General features: G+C 48.0%; 1 protein-coding gene across 8 annotated transcripts in view; it reads right to left on the minus strand.

Moving 5' to 3' along the window:
- PRDM16 (PR/SET domain 16) overlaps nucleotides 1–17,018 on the minus strand; it is a 273,952-nt gene that overhangs the window by 28,305 nt on the left and 228,629 nt on the right. For all 8 annotated transcript variants that reach the window (XM_061450426.1, XM_061450425.1, XM_061450428.1 and 5 more), the window contains 3 exons: nucleotides 13,466–13,600; nucleotides 7,865–7,967; nucleotides 2,208–2,406 (listed from right to left, as the gene is read on the minus strand). In XM_061450426.1, the coding sequence (XP_061306410.1) occupies nucleotides 2,208–2,406; nucleotides 7,865–7,967; nucleotides 13,466–13,600 (437 nt within the window). The remainder of the gene's footprint in view (nucleotides 1–2,207; nucleotides 2,407–7,864; nucleotides 7,968–13,465; nucleotides 13,601–17,018) is intronic.

Here is a 17,018-nt window from a genome sequence, read left to right on the forward strand (position 1 = left end):
CTTCTGAAAAATTATAAGGCCATCTAGGAACACAGCCTGGATATATTCAGTGTTTTAGTGGCTTTCTGAGTACACAAAATGCAGCCAGATTGATGGGGAGGGATAGATGCGCACACTCTCTCCCAGCTCCACTAAATCCATCAGGCCGATGGTGATGGTGCTCGCTCTATCCTTCCCCTGTCAAAACCAGTATGAACCTTCTATTACTTGCTTAAGAAAATCCCAACCCCACATTCCCTAACGTTTTCCAAGCGTACAGGTCTGTGGCGAGGAACCTGGAGCATCCCCGATCACCTCAGTGCAATTGGCAACAGCTTAAAAAGGGCTCTATCCAAGAAAATCAAGGGCACTGCGGGCCTGAGCTCAGCCTCATCATTTGAACACCCAGAAGAAGCTTCAGCAGACAACTGTGAACACCTTTACTCCCAGAGGTAAGTAATCACTAAAGGAGAAAAGGGATTTCCAATTTTTCTGCTCCTCTTAACCCCTGCAAAAAGGACCCAGTTTTGGGTCTACTCCAAGCCAAGGGGAGCCAGGAAGCACACAGATGGCACAAAGAGGAGACACATACATTTCAAAAGGGTCTTTCCTAAATGAACATAAAAGCTCCAGAGTGCTGGAAGCTGAAGAGGGAAAAGTTTCTATCACTGTCAGAGAGGCCAAAGAATAAGAATTTCTACTAAAATCATGAATATTTTAAACATTTAAAGGCAGCTTCCTCTTCTCATCAGGTAAAAATAACAAAGGGAATTGCAGCCTCCTGGTGTCTGATTAGAAGTGGCCAAGGTAGAAACATGAGGTGAGGAATACAGACATGCAACTGTGCCAACAGACCCACTGCACAGGTATCACTGGCAGGCAGTATCTGTTACTACCTTTACAGTGCCCACAACCCAGCCAAGAGCCAAGCTCTGTTCAGGACAGATAAACCACTGGAATGTTCTTTATGTTTCACCTTTCTCTACGGTTTTAAAAGAGTTTTTTTCCCTTCACTTACCTAGATAAAAGATCTGAAAGTAACAACGTAATTAAGCTCAAAATGACTGATGCCGGTGAACATCACCTTTTTATACCTGTAACTGAAATGAAACAGGTCTTATACTGGCTTAAAGCTCTTTTTATGACATAAGGATTGCCAGTTCTCACATTATAACAACTCTTGCTGCGTGTGGTGTTTGTTCATCTAAGAACTCAACTGAAGCAAGTGAGAACTTCAGCCCTGGTAACAGGGCAAACTTGAGTCCTTACGTTGTGGGGAAAACCTTGAAAACACAGCTCAGGGGTTAAAGAAAGACTTAAAATGCAAATAAACGTAAGCCTAAAAGGATTTAAAACCCCCGCAAGTTCTTAAAACTGGCTCCTAATATTTAACCATTTGAGTCTCAGGTTGGAAATGGATCAGAAATCTCAAAGGTCCCTGCTTTAAAGCCGTATGGGATCACTATCACATTATGCTTGGAGGAGGCACAAGATCAATTAAAGCTTTATTGGGTATAAGAATTCTTCCTTTTAGAAATTAATTCCATCTTGTTTAGAGTTGTCTTAGAATAATAACTGAATAATTACTGCAAATAAAACGAGCTGGGGAACATCCCATCTTCTCTCTCTGCACATTTCTATTACAAGAACACTTGGTGAATATAAAATCTTTACATGAACCTTTTCCTTATCAAAAAACCACTGAAAAATTGATTGGAATAGGGGTTTTTAATTGCTTCTGCAGAGGAGTCATCACCACGTGAAGAGCTCTCAGTGTAATAACACCTCTTTATACCCACTGATGTCAAATGACCAGAATTAGATATAAAAGAAGTGCTCACACAAATATTGGCAGAACATGTTACCCCTCAGAAGCAGCTCACATGGGAGCTGCACAGATGCTAACGGGGTCTCTCAACCTGTCACAGCCCTGACAGTGGGAATTCAGAGAACAACCCTTGAAGCTTTACAGTGCCAATGATCTGCAGATGCTTGTGCCAAGGAGCAATGAAAAGCATCACAGCTGATGAAACCAAGGGGAAATAAAGTGCTGTCCAATAGTGAATGACATTGAAGGATCCTGAAACCAGGATTCCTTAACCCTATGGACAGTGGAAAGGTCTGAGCCACCCCGCTCCTGCCTTGTCCTGCATTTCCCATCACCAGATGGACCGCACAGGAGGCACCGAGAGCGGCAGGCAGGGGAGGGTCTGGCAGCTGTGTGGTACCTGTATTTATTGGGGAACATCCTCTCGCAGTCTTTGCACTCATAGACCTGTCCATCGCCAAGACCTTCCTGCTTGATCTCGTCACTCAGGCTCTCGTAGAGGGAGCTGACAGCGCTGCAGGCGTACTTCTTGTGGCGCCGCAGGTCGAGCTTGGACTGGAACAGTTCATCGCAGTCCTCGCAGCGGAACGAGTGCTCTTCTGCAACACACACACAAAATGCTTTTGACTTGAGCGTCAGGAAGTTCAAGCAAGTCTCATTATTGCACCCGACACTGAGCCTGTGAAGAGAAGTGAGCATCTATCGAACAGAGAGGGCTGCAAGTGAGAGGGGAGAGAAAGCCAGGCAGGCTGGGCCAGCACAATGAGCATTAAGAGAAAAACATCAATCACCTAACAGGAGAGATCTCGTGTTCTTTGTGTCCTGGCCTCTGCTGAGACACTGAGACCTACAAGAACTAGTAGATACACCAAAACCAAGGGCAGTTCTGGAGTATTGTGTTTGTTTGCAATGAGGTTTTGGGGGAAATAGGAGCAAGCTTTTCGTCAGGAGTGGCCACCAGGGGAGAAAAGGAACAAACCCTGCTCCTGCAGACAGATACTGGAGAAGCAAATTGCCCCAGCACAGACCTGGGGAAGCTCCTTTCTAAGACAATGTCTTTCTAGTGTTATCCCCTTGACTCAGCCAGCATAACTGCAGAGCACAGTGAGCCACTGAACCCGAGGAGCTCCACACCAGAGCTCCACGGAGGAAAGCAAAGGCAGCCAAATGCTTTAATGCTTTGCTGTATTGCCTTTAATGCTTTGCTGTTTTTGCCTTTTTTTGTCTTAAAAAAAAAAAAGAGAAAGATGTAATGCACATAATAAATTACTGCAGTCAAGGTCAAACAAATTAAAAAGAGGGCAGCTATTATTAAGTTTACAAGGCAGCATCCTGACCACAGTGCCAAGCCAAACAAGCGGCTCGGAGCTGTAAATTTTCCAGGAGAACAATCTCTGCGAGGGAGTGGGGATAACTCCGGGTTCCTCCAGCCTGGAACAGCAGCTTCCCAGCGACCTGCCGCAGTGCCCTGCCCTCCTCACCCTCTTCCTCTGCACCCCGGGCTCTGCTTCCTTCGTACCAAGTGTTGCTCCCTTTTCCTGATGACTTCCGAAAGAAAAGCTTGTGGCAAAATGCATGAGCTCAAGGGAAGAGTGGAAAGATTCTCAGGGATGCAGCCAAAAGCCAGCGCTGTGATGGATCTGATCCATCCCTGCTGCTCTGCGGGCAAGGGGGTGATGGGGCCGATCTCTGCCTGGAGCCGTTTTCAGAGCAGACAACCTTTCAGGGAACCCTTGGTTTGCCCAGTTCTGCACAATCACAACCACTCCCGCTGTGCTTTAAGGCCTGAAATTGTGTTTTATATAAATCAGGGTTAATTCTGTTAAAAGGCTGCCACAGCACAAGGCAGCATCACCCGCAGACAGGCGCTTCCCACCTGCACGTGGGCACTGCTTTCCCTTTGCTGCTTCTCTCGACACAGCCTGCTCAGACCCTGTGGTTTTCACCCCGTGCCCCTGCACGCCAGGGAGCCTGCAACGTGCTGCTGCGGTGACTCAGACCAGATCCCTCCAGCTGCCACAGCGGGGCTACGTAGGCAGATGAAACCCAAAGTGGTCCACACCTACACGGGAAGTAGCGACATGCCCACGAGCTGGGAGCAGTCACACACAGCTGAAGGAGAAAAGAGCACCACGACCCAAGCAGCAGAGCCTGGCTCTTCATCCAAGCAGCGTGTCTGCTGCCACTGCACCCCATTTACACATGGAATGAATACAGAGGTGCTTCGGGATTTCCTGACCTGCAGAAGAGAGGGATGTAAAAGGAATAAACTCCATCAGGTCCACATTTTCCTGTAGGGGTGGGAAGGGATCTTGACTAAAAAACAAGAACTAAGGGAAGAAAATACCCACATCTTACCCATTTCAAGACGTTTTGACAGATCATATACTCTGAAATTGCTATCAGCAGCCTCACAATGAAATGGGTCACGCTCTGCTCTACACCTTAGAGAAACTCTGTTTACTAGCACTTTGTAGAGCAGTACACCAGTATGCATCTCATGTGTTTTATGTCCCTGGGGCAGGAAACCTGGAAATCAAGATATAAAGAACCACCCAGCGGCATCGAGAGACTGTGTATAACCTATCATTAAAATAATCCAAATTACTTTTTAATGAGGAAAAAGAAGAAAAAGGATGTGCAGTATCATGGTATGTCTTGTTACTGCATTTGACTTGTAACAGCAGTTACCTGGCAGAATGTAACATTTCATCTACATGTGTTTATGAACCCAAATCATTCCCAGCGTGAGAGCAGCACGGGAGGGGTGAGGGCTGGGTTTCGGTGTATTTAGGCACCTCTTTTCTCTCCATACATCCATATTTAGGGTAAGAAGAGAGAAGCCTGACGGCATCAAGTGTTGGAGCACATGCACCGCATGGGCTGAGGCAGCGATCTCCTCCTGCATCACTCATCATCAGTGAAGCACATCAGCTCCAGAACAAGTGCTTCTCTGCTACAGCGCTGGGGTTTCAGAGCCTCAGACGTCAGGCTGCCCTCACAGTCACTGGCAGCAACAGCCATGACCCCACTTTTGGTACATGGGACAGAAGTTCATCTGACTCATGCAGCCACTGAACTGTGGAGGAACAGGATAAATCCCTCGCTGACTCCAGCTAACGTGGAGCTGCCCTGGCGCGGGGTCTGCCTGCCTCAGAATTCACCCACGAGCTGACTGTTTCCCCTCTTTGCTCCTTCCTAACACAGCGATGCCTCGACACAAGAAGCTTCTCTGTAGAGGCAACCAAAAGCCCCCCAGCCTGGGAAGTCCTTCCTGAGAAGCTCCTATGAAACTCCCAGCATGTCTCCAGCTCCAGCTGGCAATTCCTCAGACCTGAAAACCTGGAATGGAGGAAACAGGGCTTTTTTTCCTTGTTTTTGTTTGACTCCCCAGAAAACACATCCCGATACCTCCTGCAGATCTGCACTCAACACTTCCCACTGCAGTCTGAGATCTACAGGATTAACTGGATCTTGCTTGGCCCAAACTATCCTCTAGAAACCACAAATCCACTTTGAGTTTGGAAAAGCAGCCACTGAGCATAATTTACTGCACACCTGGCTGCAGATGGACTCACAAGCATCCCCTCCCAGAGCATACAACCTGTTGTTACCAACGAGAATAATGTATTTTTGTCCTTTCTATCAGATTAGAGCAGACAAATACACTGACAGCCTCAGTAATAACTGTCACAGCGTTTTGCACTTGCCTGCTTTCAGAGCCACACACATCTTACAGCTCTTGCATATCACTAAACTGAGAAACCCTGTGTATTCTGTGCAGGCTTGAGCACCAACAACGTTCCTCTTCCATCCCCCAAAACAACAGCTTCTTCATAGATGGAGAAGATGGATTATAGGGAAAGAAATTTACGTGTTTCAGAATATTTGGGCTTGGAAAAAGAAATTTTTACTGAGAAGAATTAGAGAACAGGCAAAAATACCATTAAAAGCCTTGTAGCCACATGTCATTCATGTTGCAAACGCTATTTTGGTGCTCAGGTTAAGCAGAGGAAGAACTGACTGGCTGGTAGAGCGGCTGATTATATCACATCAATGTCCAACACCCCTTCCCCTGGCATTCCCACTTCTGAACTTTAGAATAGTGGAGATCAGACCTCAATAAACAGTGCTGCAGGGAACGGAACTGACCTGCACACTAAGGGCCAGACCATCACCCTGCAAAAACAAAACCTAAGGAAGGAAGGAGGCCCAGGACTCGGCGAAGGAGTCCTGGAACGGACTGTGTGCCCCTGCATCAGACACAGTTTGTAGAGCTCAGGTTTACTGAGGGCTTTTTTTTCCTTCTTTAAGCACCAAAAATAAAAATACTGCCCTTCAAAAGAAGTTCTCATTGAAGTTCCCTTCTTTCCTTAAGCACCGCAAACAACAACAGTGCCCTTCAAAAGCAGGTTCCGACTCCGGTACCTTACAGGGAGAAGGGGATACAAAGAAAAGGAAAATCCAGTTATACAAAAATTGCTGCCTGCTCCCCACGTCTTGTTTGTCAGATCCCCAGTTCTATGTGCCTATCTGGAGTTCCATCAGTAACACTCAGGACAAAGCAGGAATGTAGCAGAAAAATAAATCAGTGCCTAATAGCTTTCAGAGAAACCAAGGGGAACACAATTATGTGGCATCTACATGCTAATCTACCAGACTTGAATCTCAAAGGAGTTCAAGTGCCCTACTCAAAATTCCTGCAGTGATAAGGGGTCTGCTGTGTTTGGCTGGGGTTTGGAGAAAAGATTTTTATGATAATTATCTTTGTGCTGAGCAATTTTGCATTTTCTTTCGTGTTAATTCAGGCTGGAGATGGGGGTGCGAGGGAGGCAGCGGGGAGATAGCACAGGCTCAAAGCAGAAAGTGGTAAGAAGTCAAATATTTAATGTTGGCCTATTAGATTTGAAAGCAATTATGCAGCAAAAGCACTAGGCACTGCCAGGAAGACACAGATAGATGTTACACAGGGACAAAGGTGGAAAACAAGGAGCACTTTCTGCTCTTTCAAATAAAAGCTTATTAGAAACTGAAATGCAAAACAGTGGTGGGTTTTCCTGCTGGTTTCTCCCTGATATCAAAGCAAAGGTCCCTGCTACTCCCTCACTGGAAACAGAAATTACTCATCTCTGTGTGTTGGTCTCAAGAAAATGATTAACTTCGGGGGGAAGAAGGCTAAAAAAAGAATCCCAAACTTGACATCACTTCAGCCCTGGACCTTCAGCAACAGAGCTTTCAGCAGCACCAACCCTCAAACCACCCACCTCTGCAGGAATATCGCAGCTAATAGCTTACACCCTTAAAGAGTTCCACCACAAATGTGAATCTGAAAATTATGCAGAGATAGAGGTGAAGGAACACAGATGTACTGCAGGATGCCCAGGTGAGACGAGTGAAATTGCAGTGATTCATTACGTAGAACAGTGTTTCCAACTCATGGTTTAAAAACAGCTGGTAGAGAACATGTGGATAGAAATTAGTCATAAATAATAATGTGAAGCCTGCAACAGGCTCTGCAGTTGAGGAATGAATGGAAGACAAGTCATACACCCTCATCATCTCTTCATTTGAGAGAAGTCCTGTTCCTTCTACATTGTTGAGAAAAGCACTCACTTTCAGGGTTTCAGAGGTGTCTGTATTATAGCAATAATAATTCTCTAGCAATGAGTCTTCAATCCTCTGCCCAGATCCTCCTTTTCCACGTAATCTGAAGCACCAGAGACCAGCATTCCGTAAGCCTTGGGATGGTTTGAACCATTTTCATTACACCCAAAGAAATATGGGGACACTGGGGATTCAAAAGGCACCTCCAGTCATATTCCAAATCACAGTGTTCCACAAAGAGAAGCAGCAAATTAATCTGTTGCATGCCTCGAGGTTGACAGAACTGGCTGTCTTTGACTGAGAGTGAAATTGAGCACAACACATTAACAGTGACAGGAAGGGCAGGTCCTGGAGCGGGGCTTTGTCCCAGTTCAGCACCGAGTGAGGATCCCAACATTCCAGGTGTGCTGGTGAGAGGTGCAGAAAGTCCTGTCTGGCAAAAGGAGGCCTTACCTTCCATGCTGGGCGCCATGTTCCCAAGTGAATAACCACCTTCCTTCAAATACACCAAGAGCTCTTCTCCTGGCTCAATTTCTTTAATAACTTTATAATAGATCTGGGAATCAGAAACAGAAATTGAGAGACACGTTAAATGTGCAAAGACTTGCATTTCACATTTTAACCCATAACTCAAATCATCCCAGCTGACTGGGGAGGCTCTCACTTGAGTTCTGTGGTAACTGCTACTCAGAGCTCTTTTCCTCTGCCTTTATCCCATTCTCCGTGTGTCAGTGGTTCATGCAGCTTGGACAGTAATGTTGTATTTAGGGTAACAGCCTCCCTCCTTCAAATCACACAACATCTTCCCATTGTTTTCCCTACCTCCTGTAAGCTCCATGTATTTGTTAGAGGGAAGATTAAACAGATGGAATTGATGCTTCTCTGGCCTGATGATTAGAGACCTGAATTAGTGTATCTCCACAGAATTATGTTGTAGGTTACTCTCACTTAGAGCCTGAGGGTCTGAGCCCTAAAGCCAAGTCCTGAGCTGCTCCAGGTGAGCAGTTACCCCATTCAGAGCTCCATCTGACCACAGAACCTGGGCCTTCTGGAAGGTACGAAGCTCCACACTGCTCCTGGCCATACCTGCCTTGTTACATGACGTAAAACCAAGAATGGGAAACATGCACTGGCTCTTTAATATGGGCAGGACAGGGCTTAAAGGACACTTGGGCTCACAGAGGCTTCCTGAACCAGCAAGAACCCTCAAACCCCAAGGATGCATCACTTAAAAAGTATTACAAGGAGAAGGAAATCCCCTTCACCCAACGCTGCAACGAACAGCAGCTGAAGGAAGTCGGGAGCAGGATGGGAGTTTGGGAGACTGGCAAAGAGGAGGATCAGAGCTCCGTGAAATCCAAGGGACTCAGCGCATTCCGTGTGTTTCCTAATCTGGGGAGCACGCTGGACCCCGTCCTCTTCTACCAACAGCACTGCTGGTGATGGTTACCCACGGCCAAGTTTTAATAGCGGCGCCCCTTCGCAGGACATCAGCCGCGGCTTGCCCCTCCGTCACCCATCGCTCCGTCTCCTCCAGTCCGCCTCTACCGGGAACAGGGACGCTGAGCCCCTCGGAGCGGCCGCGATGCCCGCTCCCTCCCCGCGTCCCGCGGACCCGGCCCGGCCAGCAGCAGGTGCCCCCCCGGCCCCGCTCGCTTCCCCGCAGCTCCGCCGCCCGCCCGCGGCCCCGCGCTGCCGCCCGCCCCGACGCGGCGGTGACGGCCGCCGCTCCCCGCGCTCCCTCCTCCTCCCGCCCCGGTACAGACCCAGCCGCGCTCGCCGCCGCCGCCGCCCGGGGAACCGCTGCCCGCGGCGGGAGCCGGGACCCGCACACCGAGCCCAGCCCGGCGCGGCCCCCGCCCGCCCCAGCAGGGGGCAGGCTCCGCCCGCCGACGGGGCCGATATCGCGACAGTCGGCACCAACGCCGGTCCCCCGGCCCCTACTTTTCAGCACGGTCCGCGGGGAAGGCGAGCTCCGCACGGGCTCTCCCGGTTCTGTTCTCCGCTCCCCGCCGCTTCACCTGCACGGCCGCTGACACGCGAGCTCTGCTCCACAAACCGACCCCCAGGAGAGGCCGGGAAGTCCCTGATGCAGTCTGGAAGCGCGGCAGAGGCCGAATGCTTAAGTTGAGTAATTAAATCACTGCTTGTGACTTTAACTCCCCCAGCCCATCCCTGCCCTCGCACAACCCTGGTCAGAACTGTCAGCACTGTTTTGTACTGGTCTGTAACCAATCCTCCCATTGAACAGACGCCCGCATGCCATCCTGGAGGTGTACAACCAGGGAACGCGGGCTCGGGCAGCTGAAGGAGCTGAGCACGGAAGGATTTCTCACTGTACAGCACATCGAGATGCTCAGCTGAGCAGTCCCATACAGAACTGACAGGCAGATCCATGCTCAAGCACAGATGTGAGGAGGTGAACATAGCTCCGAGACCACACTTCTCTGTGAGACATGGATCGGATCCATCAGTTCGCTGCGAACTATCCAAGTGGCACAAACCTCTCCCTTTTCCCATTATTCTTTTCATTTGCACTTCAACTCTCCTTCCCGCCTGCACGTTCAACAAGAAAAGGTCTTCCCAGGACCAAATCACACCGAGTTGAACGGCAAACCAAAACCAAAACCAAAAGACAGACCAGGAATGAGCACAGAGTTTGGGGCTCGACTCGGAAAAACAACTCGCCCTGTGCCAACACTTGCAGCTAGCAAGGAGTAAAAAGAGCTCACAATAGGCACTAACAGACACTTCTCGTTCAGGTGGTGACCCCCACCCAGGCCAGCAGAGCACAGCCATGGTCTGAGAGGTTCACCCAGCTCCTCGATCCATTCTCAACTTCTACACTGGAAAAAAATCCTCCAGGATTGTAAGCATGAGCCACGGCGAGCCCCTCCGCCTCCCAGAACAAAGTAGCTCCTTGTGCAGGAGCCCGTGTCTGTTACAGCCCTTCCAGAAACACGGAGCAAGCCTCGTTAATCATTAGGGAAAAGTTGGGTTCTGCTGGAGTCACATTAATTTCATCAAACATTTCATTATAATAATTAACTTCATCTTGCCATCGTGCTACGGATGGTCTGAACTCGTTACAAGTGCTGCCGCATTTCCTTTGCCTTTTGTTATTTGTTGTGCACCAAAACCCATCACATTTCCTACTCCATCAGAACATTTACATGCACAAACCACTGATGCTCATACAAAAACATCACGTCTTATTTGTCACAACAAAAGGGGCACCTTTCCTAATATTAGTTGTGTTTATTTAACACAAAAGAGTTAAAAATCCAAGTGGGGTTTGGGCAGTGCCCTCCCAAGCGACTGGAAATAGCACACTGCTTGGTTTTTATCAAGTTATTCTGGGCACGCGGTGCTAAGAAAGAAGGGAAAATGGAAAGTAAAAATACCCAGAGGAATCCTCTTCCCATCGGGGCTCGATACCGGGATTTGTGCCGTGCCTGTGGATGCAAACTGGTGCAGCAGCATCCTGGCTGTGGCTGCAACAGTTTGCAGCGCTCAGCAAGCGGCGGGTGCGATTACAGCAGCAGGGCTAGCACAGAGCCGCGGCTCATGGCACCACGCCGAGGCTGCGCTCGCAGCCGAACCGAAGCTGCACATCCCTGAGCAGAAGCTGGGGGCTGTGGGGTGTCTGCAGGGTGAGGGCAGGAGACGGAGATGAAACAAGTGCGGTGGGAGCCCGGCATTACCTCATTATTTAGGCATCCTTCATCAGAACCAGCTCTGTTTACCTGCCGCCTGAGTTACGTCTCCCATGTATCTCCGCTTCCCTGCGGCACCACGTTTGTACTTGCGGGAATAAAGAGCATTAGCGACCGGAGCAAACAACTGCAGCGTGTCCTGAGATCAAAACACAGCCCCACCAAGTGCAGCAGGATGGAGGGACACACGGACAACCCCAATGAGCTCAAGAGCAGTTGCTTTACGATCTCATCCTGCGAACAGTGAACTCCAGCAGCACCCCGGCACTGACACACAGAGATCTGTGCTCACTGCTGATGCAGAGGACACAACAGGGACAAGTTTGGCCTCGCGTGGCCCTGGGATGGGGCTGCACATTCTGCTTTTGTTCAGCTGTTTTTTCCCTCCTTTGGAATCGCCTTCCCTTTGTTTCAACTAAGCCACATTGCTTTTGATTTCCTCTTCTTAAGGCATTGTATTGCATACGTAGGAATCCTGAGCAGTCACCCAATATTTATGTATTTATAAGCATAAAACACTTACAAACTACCTTCATTACACACACAGATACAAGCTTGGCTTATTAAACATCAGCCCGATTTTCCCATCACTGCAGCCCCTGCGCTAACCCTTCTTTTTTCCACTATATGACACAGAAAAGCAGCAGCATCCTCCTGAACCCCAATGGTACTGCACTTATTACATAGACCCTGTTTACTATTACAGCCTCCTGAGTAAGAACAACCGAACTGCTGCAGCAGTCGCCCCATGAAGGCAGCAGCAGCAACACAAGAAAATAAAACCAAAGTCATGAATCACTTCCAGCTGCAGTTAGTGAACCCCAGCATTCTCCTAGCACTCATTCCCAGTCCCCCTTTAGAAACACAAGTATCTCAGTCAGTCAGGGATTTTTTACTCTTTTCAAATACCTATCGAGCAAGAGCAGATATAAAGAACGGTGGTTCCTGTTAGTTAACATTTGAAAACTGCTTTCACAACTGAGAAGCAGTTACTGAAATGTCTCAGCTCATCGCTCTCTAAATGTGGTTTAACCTGTAAATTGGAACAAAAAAATCAAAACCACTCAGAGGTCCAGATTCTGCTGTCAGCGACTTTACTAAAAATGCAGGGAAATTCCCTGGACATTCCTAGGAATGTTCCCAACTTACAGGAGTGTAAAGGAGAACAGAATGTGGTCCAGGGGGGCACAAAGGGCCATCTCCCCATGTAAAAATGTTATTTTTTTCCTGAAAAGCAAATGGTTTTGATTAAAAGCTTCTCCTGGCTCTTCTCTTAACTCCGATTCCTTATTTCATGGATGATCTTTCATTGCAGAAGCTGTTCTTTAGATACTTACAAACAACCCCCAAATCCCTGCATGCCCACTCAGCAGGAAGCGTAAAGCCTCCCCCTGGATTTTGAGTTCATGTTTTGGAAAGGAAAAAGGTACCCTTGAAAGCAACGTGAAACGAAATCAAGCTAAAACCTTCCGAGAGCTGCCTCGCGCATCTCTAGGATGCTCAGCACAGCAGCACCCTGCAGAACCTCCCCTTGCACAAACCGTACCTGGGGTTTGTGCACAAGAAAGAAAAGTCTCAAGTCAACACAAATTCCATTTTCTAAATATATCCCACAGGGAAAACGAGGGGATTCATTCCTAAAGCACAAACGAGCCCTGGCCAGGAACATGCACGTCTGTGAGAGACTCAGCTCAATGCCCTGGACTGCAGTGAAGAACAAACTGCTCACACCCGGAGGTACCTGCAGGAAGATGATCTGTAACACCCCTAATCCCTTTCTATTAGTATGGAACTTGACTGTTATCAGCTAAATAAAAAGTAAAGAAGAGTAAAACATTTCGTACCCTCCAACCAGGTCTAATAGCAGTGGCTCTGAAAACATCCACCGCTTTCCCTTCAACATTCACTGTCCAGTGTTTCTTAGAACCAGGATGAAGAACTCAGGTTTGCAATCTAGACACTTTATTTGGAGTGTCTAAGAGTTTGGATACAAGGGGCTGTATCCAAAAGGCACCTTGGCTACTTGTGAATCCACTGAGTTTGATGAAAGCACACATCAGCTCTCAGACACCCATGTTTATGGACTGTTTGACATATTTCTATCTATATTTACATCTTACTCTCTTAGTTTTCATGACAACCAAATACCCTCACAGCCACCTTTGTCCTTTGAAGCTTCACTAATCCAGAAGAATTATTCTCAATTTCAATACCAGAAGGAACCACCAACTAACACCAGGAGAGAAGGCGGTGAGACTTGGTCTTGTGCAGCAGTGGTGTGAGAGACAACTCAGGATGAACAGGAGATTCCAGAACAACCATGGCTCGATCGTCATACCTGGTCGTTGAGGTGACACACGGCCAGATTCTGCTCCTCACAGGAGCAGGCCCCGCGGATGTACTTCAGCCAGTTCCCAGCTCCACTCGGGCTAGCATCAACACAGAACTTCTCATTGCCCAGGTCATCGGCAATCTGCAGGGGAACAGGAGAAGAGCCACATGGGACATCTGACAGCAAGTGACAGCTACAGGCAGAGGAATCAAAGGAGAATTATTTGCAGTGTAGGTTTCCAAACAGGAAATAGAAAGGAGAGCTGGATGATATATCACCAATAGAGACACGTGACCAGGCTCAAATCAGCTCTTAGTCATAACCCAAAGCTCCTGGTTAGCAGAACCTCCAAGGAAATACACCAGAATTGTCCATGAGGAACAGGCTCAGGGTTACAGCTGTTTCAGACACAACCACTCCCGTCTGGTGCCTACACCAGCTCAAGTCATCGAGTGTGTAACTTGTCCAAGCCAAGCAGTTTGGGCAAATAGCATCTAGTTTGAATGGTCTGAATAAGCAGCAGCCCGGTGACCTCCCAGTCCCAGTGATTTAAACAGCAGCAATCAGTGAAACTAAGTCACCCCGGGAACATAAGACAGCAAACCCCAGGACGACACAAACAGTCCATTTCATTTCACAGCCGTATCTTACAGACACCTGCTGTCACAGTCTAGAATGGTTTGGTTGAAGACACTCAGATAGCTCAGGGCAAAGCCAGAATTCAGCTCGATTTCACCCAGAGCTTTACAGGGCCCTGCACCAGGCTCCCCACTTGAGAAGGAGGTCCCGTCCTAGCTATAAATCACCTGAAAATCTGTGGTTTTATCTGTGCGGAGCTGTAAAACCCGAGCAGCGGTGTGAAACCTGACAGGTCAAAATGAGAAAGAAAGAGGTTGTATGAAACCCTGAGAACCTAAACCCCTGTTTTTCACACAGACACCCAGAAATAGAACAAGGCATCAGGAACCAAGGCCCAGCAGCATCCCTGAGTGGAGCTTCATGTATCGCTGCTCCTGATCAATAAGGAAACTGGAACAGCTGGAAAACATAATAAATGTTACAGAGGGAGAAGAGAGTGGACAGAGCATCACAGCTGTTAAACAGCAGCAAGTTATCACTTTCCAGCTGGACACAGTGAAGCAATGATGCGAGTTCTCCTACCCCATTCCATGCATTAGTAAAAGGCATTATTCTTAACTAGGGAATTTCCTAGGATTTTTGCTAACACATTTTCCCTTGGCAGTTGCAATGGGCTGAAAGCTGTAATTAAGCTGCTGAAGAGGGAGTCAAGACAAAGAGGACCAAGTTCTCAGCCTCGTAGGTGTGTCCCTTGAGTGCCATCCCTTCCTTTGCATTCCCACCCCTCCCACACTACAGAGCAGAGACCTGGGATTCTGCTGCACCAGAAGCAGAAACTCATCCCCAACTCTACATTTGAGGTGCGCTGCCTTTTACACACACCAAAGACCATCCTCTGACCTTCACTGTATTCCTGTGTGGCACCTTCACTCACTCACTAGCTCTGATTAAGAAACACTCATCAGGAATGAGCAAAGATCAACACATCAGGATGGAATGATGTGGACAGATGATTAGCAGAATGGCTTTTGCTTGTTGTAAACCCTTCTAAGTGTAGGTTTATCTAGCTTTCTGATTTCCAAGAAACATTATCTGCCTGATTAATAATAGCATCTTTCCTATGCGCCAACGATCCGGAGAAAACGAAGGTAAGTGCAGGTTAAACTACTAGCTGTTCAGTTCCTGGCAGTCAGATATTCATAGAATCATAGAAGCAACCAGGTTGGAAAAGACCTTTAAGATCATCAAGTCCAACTGTTCCCCCATGAAGAAATTCGTTGGATACTTGCAACTTATCACTGGTACAAAAACAAAAGCAAAGCATTACCTACAAGAACACAGGCTGTGTCTTACGAACCCTGCCTTTAAAGGACTATCATTGCATTCAAATATCAGGATTTGCAAACACACAGTGTGCGCCTTTCCCCTGCAGCTGAACACAGGCACACAGGTGATAACTCCATGGCTGGAAAACACCTTAAATCTTAACTCACTGGGATGCTTCAGTGTTTGTCTAACACAGTGTCAAACTGGACATGGTGAGATATGGTCTGTGTAATGCTGAGCATCCGACGTGCTGCAGGACCAGTGCTGAGCCAGCCCAGCTCCCTGTGCTGACACCTCCAGCTACACACCGAGTTCACACCCTCACACTCTTTTCTGATGCTCTGTATGAAGGTTATGTCACAGTTTAGAAAACCCTGAGAAATCCAATAGTAATTATGAACTACCACCTGCAGTATGTACTGCTGCCTTCGTCAGACCTGCACACGCAGAGTAACAGCCAAAGTCCCTCTTCTCCCACCTTAAAACACTCCGCAGAAGCACACCACATCTTCTTCCAGTTCAGACCAGAAGGGAATCAGACATTTCCTCTGCTGAAATTCTTCAAACCAACTCTTTTCAAGTCAAAAAGACTTGAAGAGATTTTCTGTCTGAAGGCTCGCTTTTGGGATGCAAATGCGCCCCTTTTTAATGCTTAGACATGACCATCACTGAGAGACAACTGATGCTCTGACGATGACCGATGGCTTGGTGCAAGACACACTTTGCCTCCCTTCCCCAAGTTAAACTCCATTTGGTCTGGGCAGACATGTGCACTTGCAGGCGGGCTGGAAAAGCAAGCTTTCATCTGGATTGCAGCCTGCGGGCATGCCCATAAAGTTAATGATTGTGGGAGCACTTCCTTCGCCTCCTCTCCCTCTGATCAGCCTTCCATTTTATCCCACCCGCCCAAGCACGGATTTCTGTGCTTTTTTTTCCATTGAATAGGCCAAAACCCAATGTTCATCTTTTTTTTCCCTCTGCTGCCGATGGTGACTCCAGGATATACTTGTATTTATTACCCCAAGGCACCTCCCATCACTTTTGCCTTCAAATCCAACAGCTCATCCAAATACTCTCCTCTTCCCTGCCAGTTCCAGCGATGACTTTGCCTTGCCGAGGCGCCGCTCTCTCTCCACATAATCCCATCTTTTCCCTACTCCAAGCTCCCCATCCTCCTCCTCTTCACTCTACCTGGTTAAAACAAACACACCTCCAAGCTCCTTCGGGTTACGGGGCTTTGAACTGGCCACAGCAGACACACGGCTTGGACCAAAGCCCTGAACGCTGCCTGTGGCTGCGGCTCAGACTCATCTCTACCCAGCCAAAAGGAAATCGCTGTCATGTTCCAGGACTCACTTTGCAGCTTCATCTGCTGTCTGCTCAGCAGCAGGCAGGCTCGGGATCCAAAAGGCTCATTGATCTCACAAAGGCTCTGTTTCATGATTTATTAACATCAGAAATGCTGAGTTATGAAGCAAAAGTTATGGAAAAATTCTCCTGCCCGTTTACAATTTTTTTTGCACATCATTTGAGGTTTCCTGCTCCTCTAATTTGTGGGCTCTCTGTTGGGTTGTTTCTTTCACGTTTTAATGGGCAGCGTCCAACATTTGGCCTCCACAGAGGTGTGCCGTAGGACTGGAATGCCGAGGGATCT

Source organism: Pezoporus flaviventris, unplaced genomic scaffold, assembly GCF_033815535.1.
Source record: "Pezoporus flaviventris isolate CSIRO_AGI_PZ_B2104156 unplaced genomic scaffold, CSIRO_AGI_Pfla_v1 ptg000009l, whole genome shotgun sequence".
Classification (NCBI taxonomy): domain Eukaryota; kingdom Metazoa; phylum Chordata; class Aves; order Psittaciformes; family Psittacidae; genus Pezoporus; species Pezoporus flaviventris.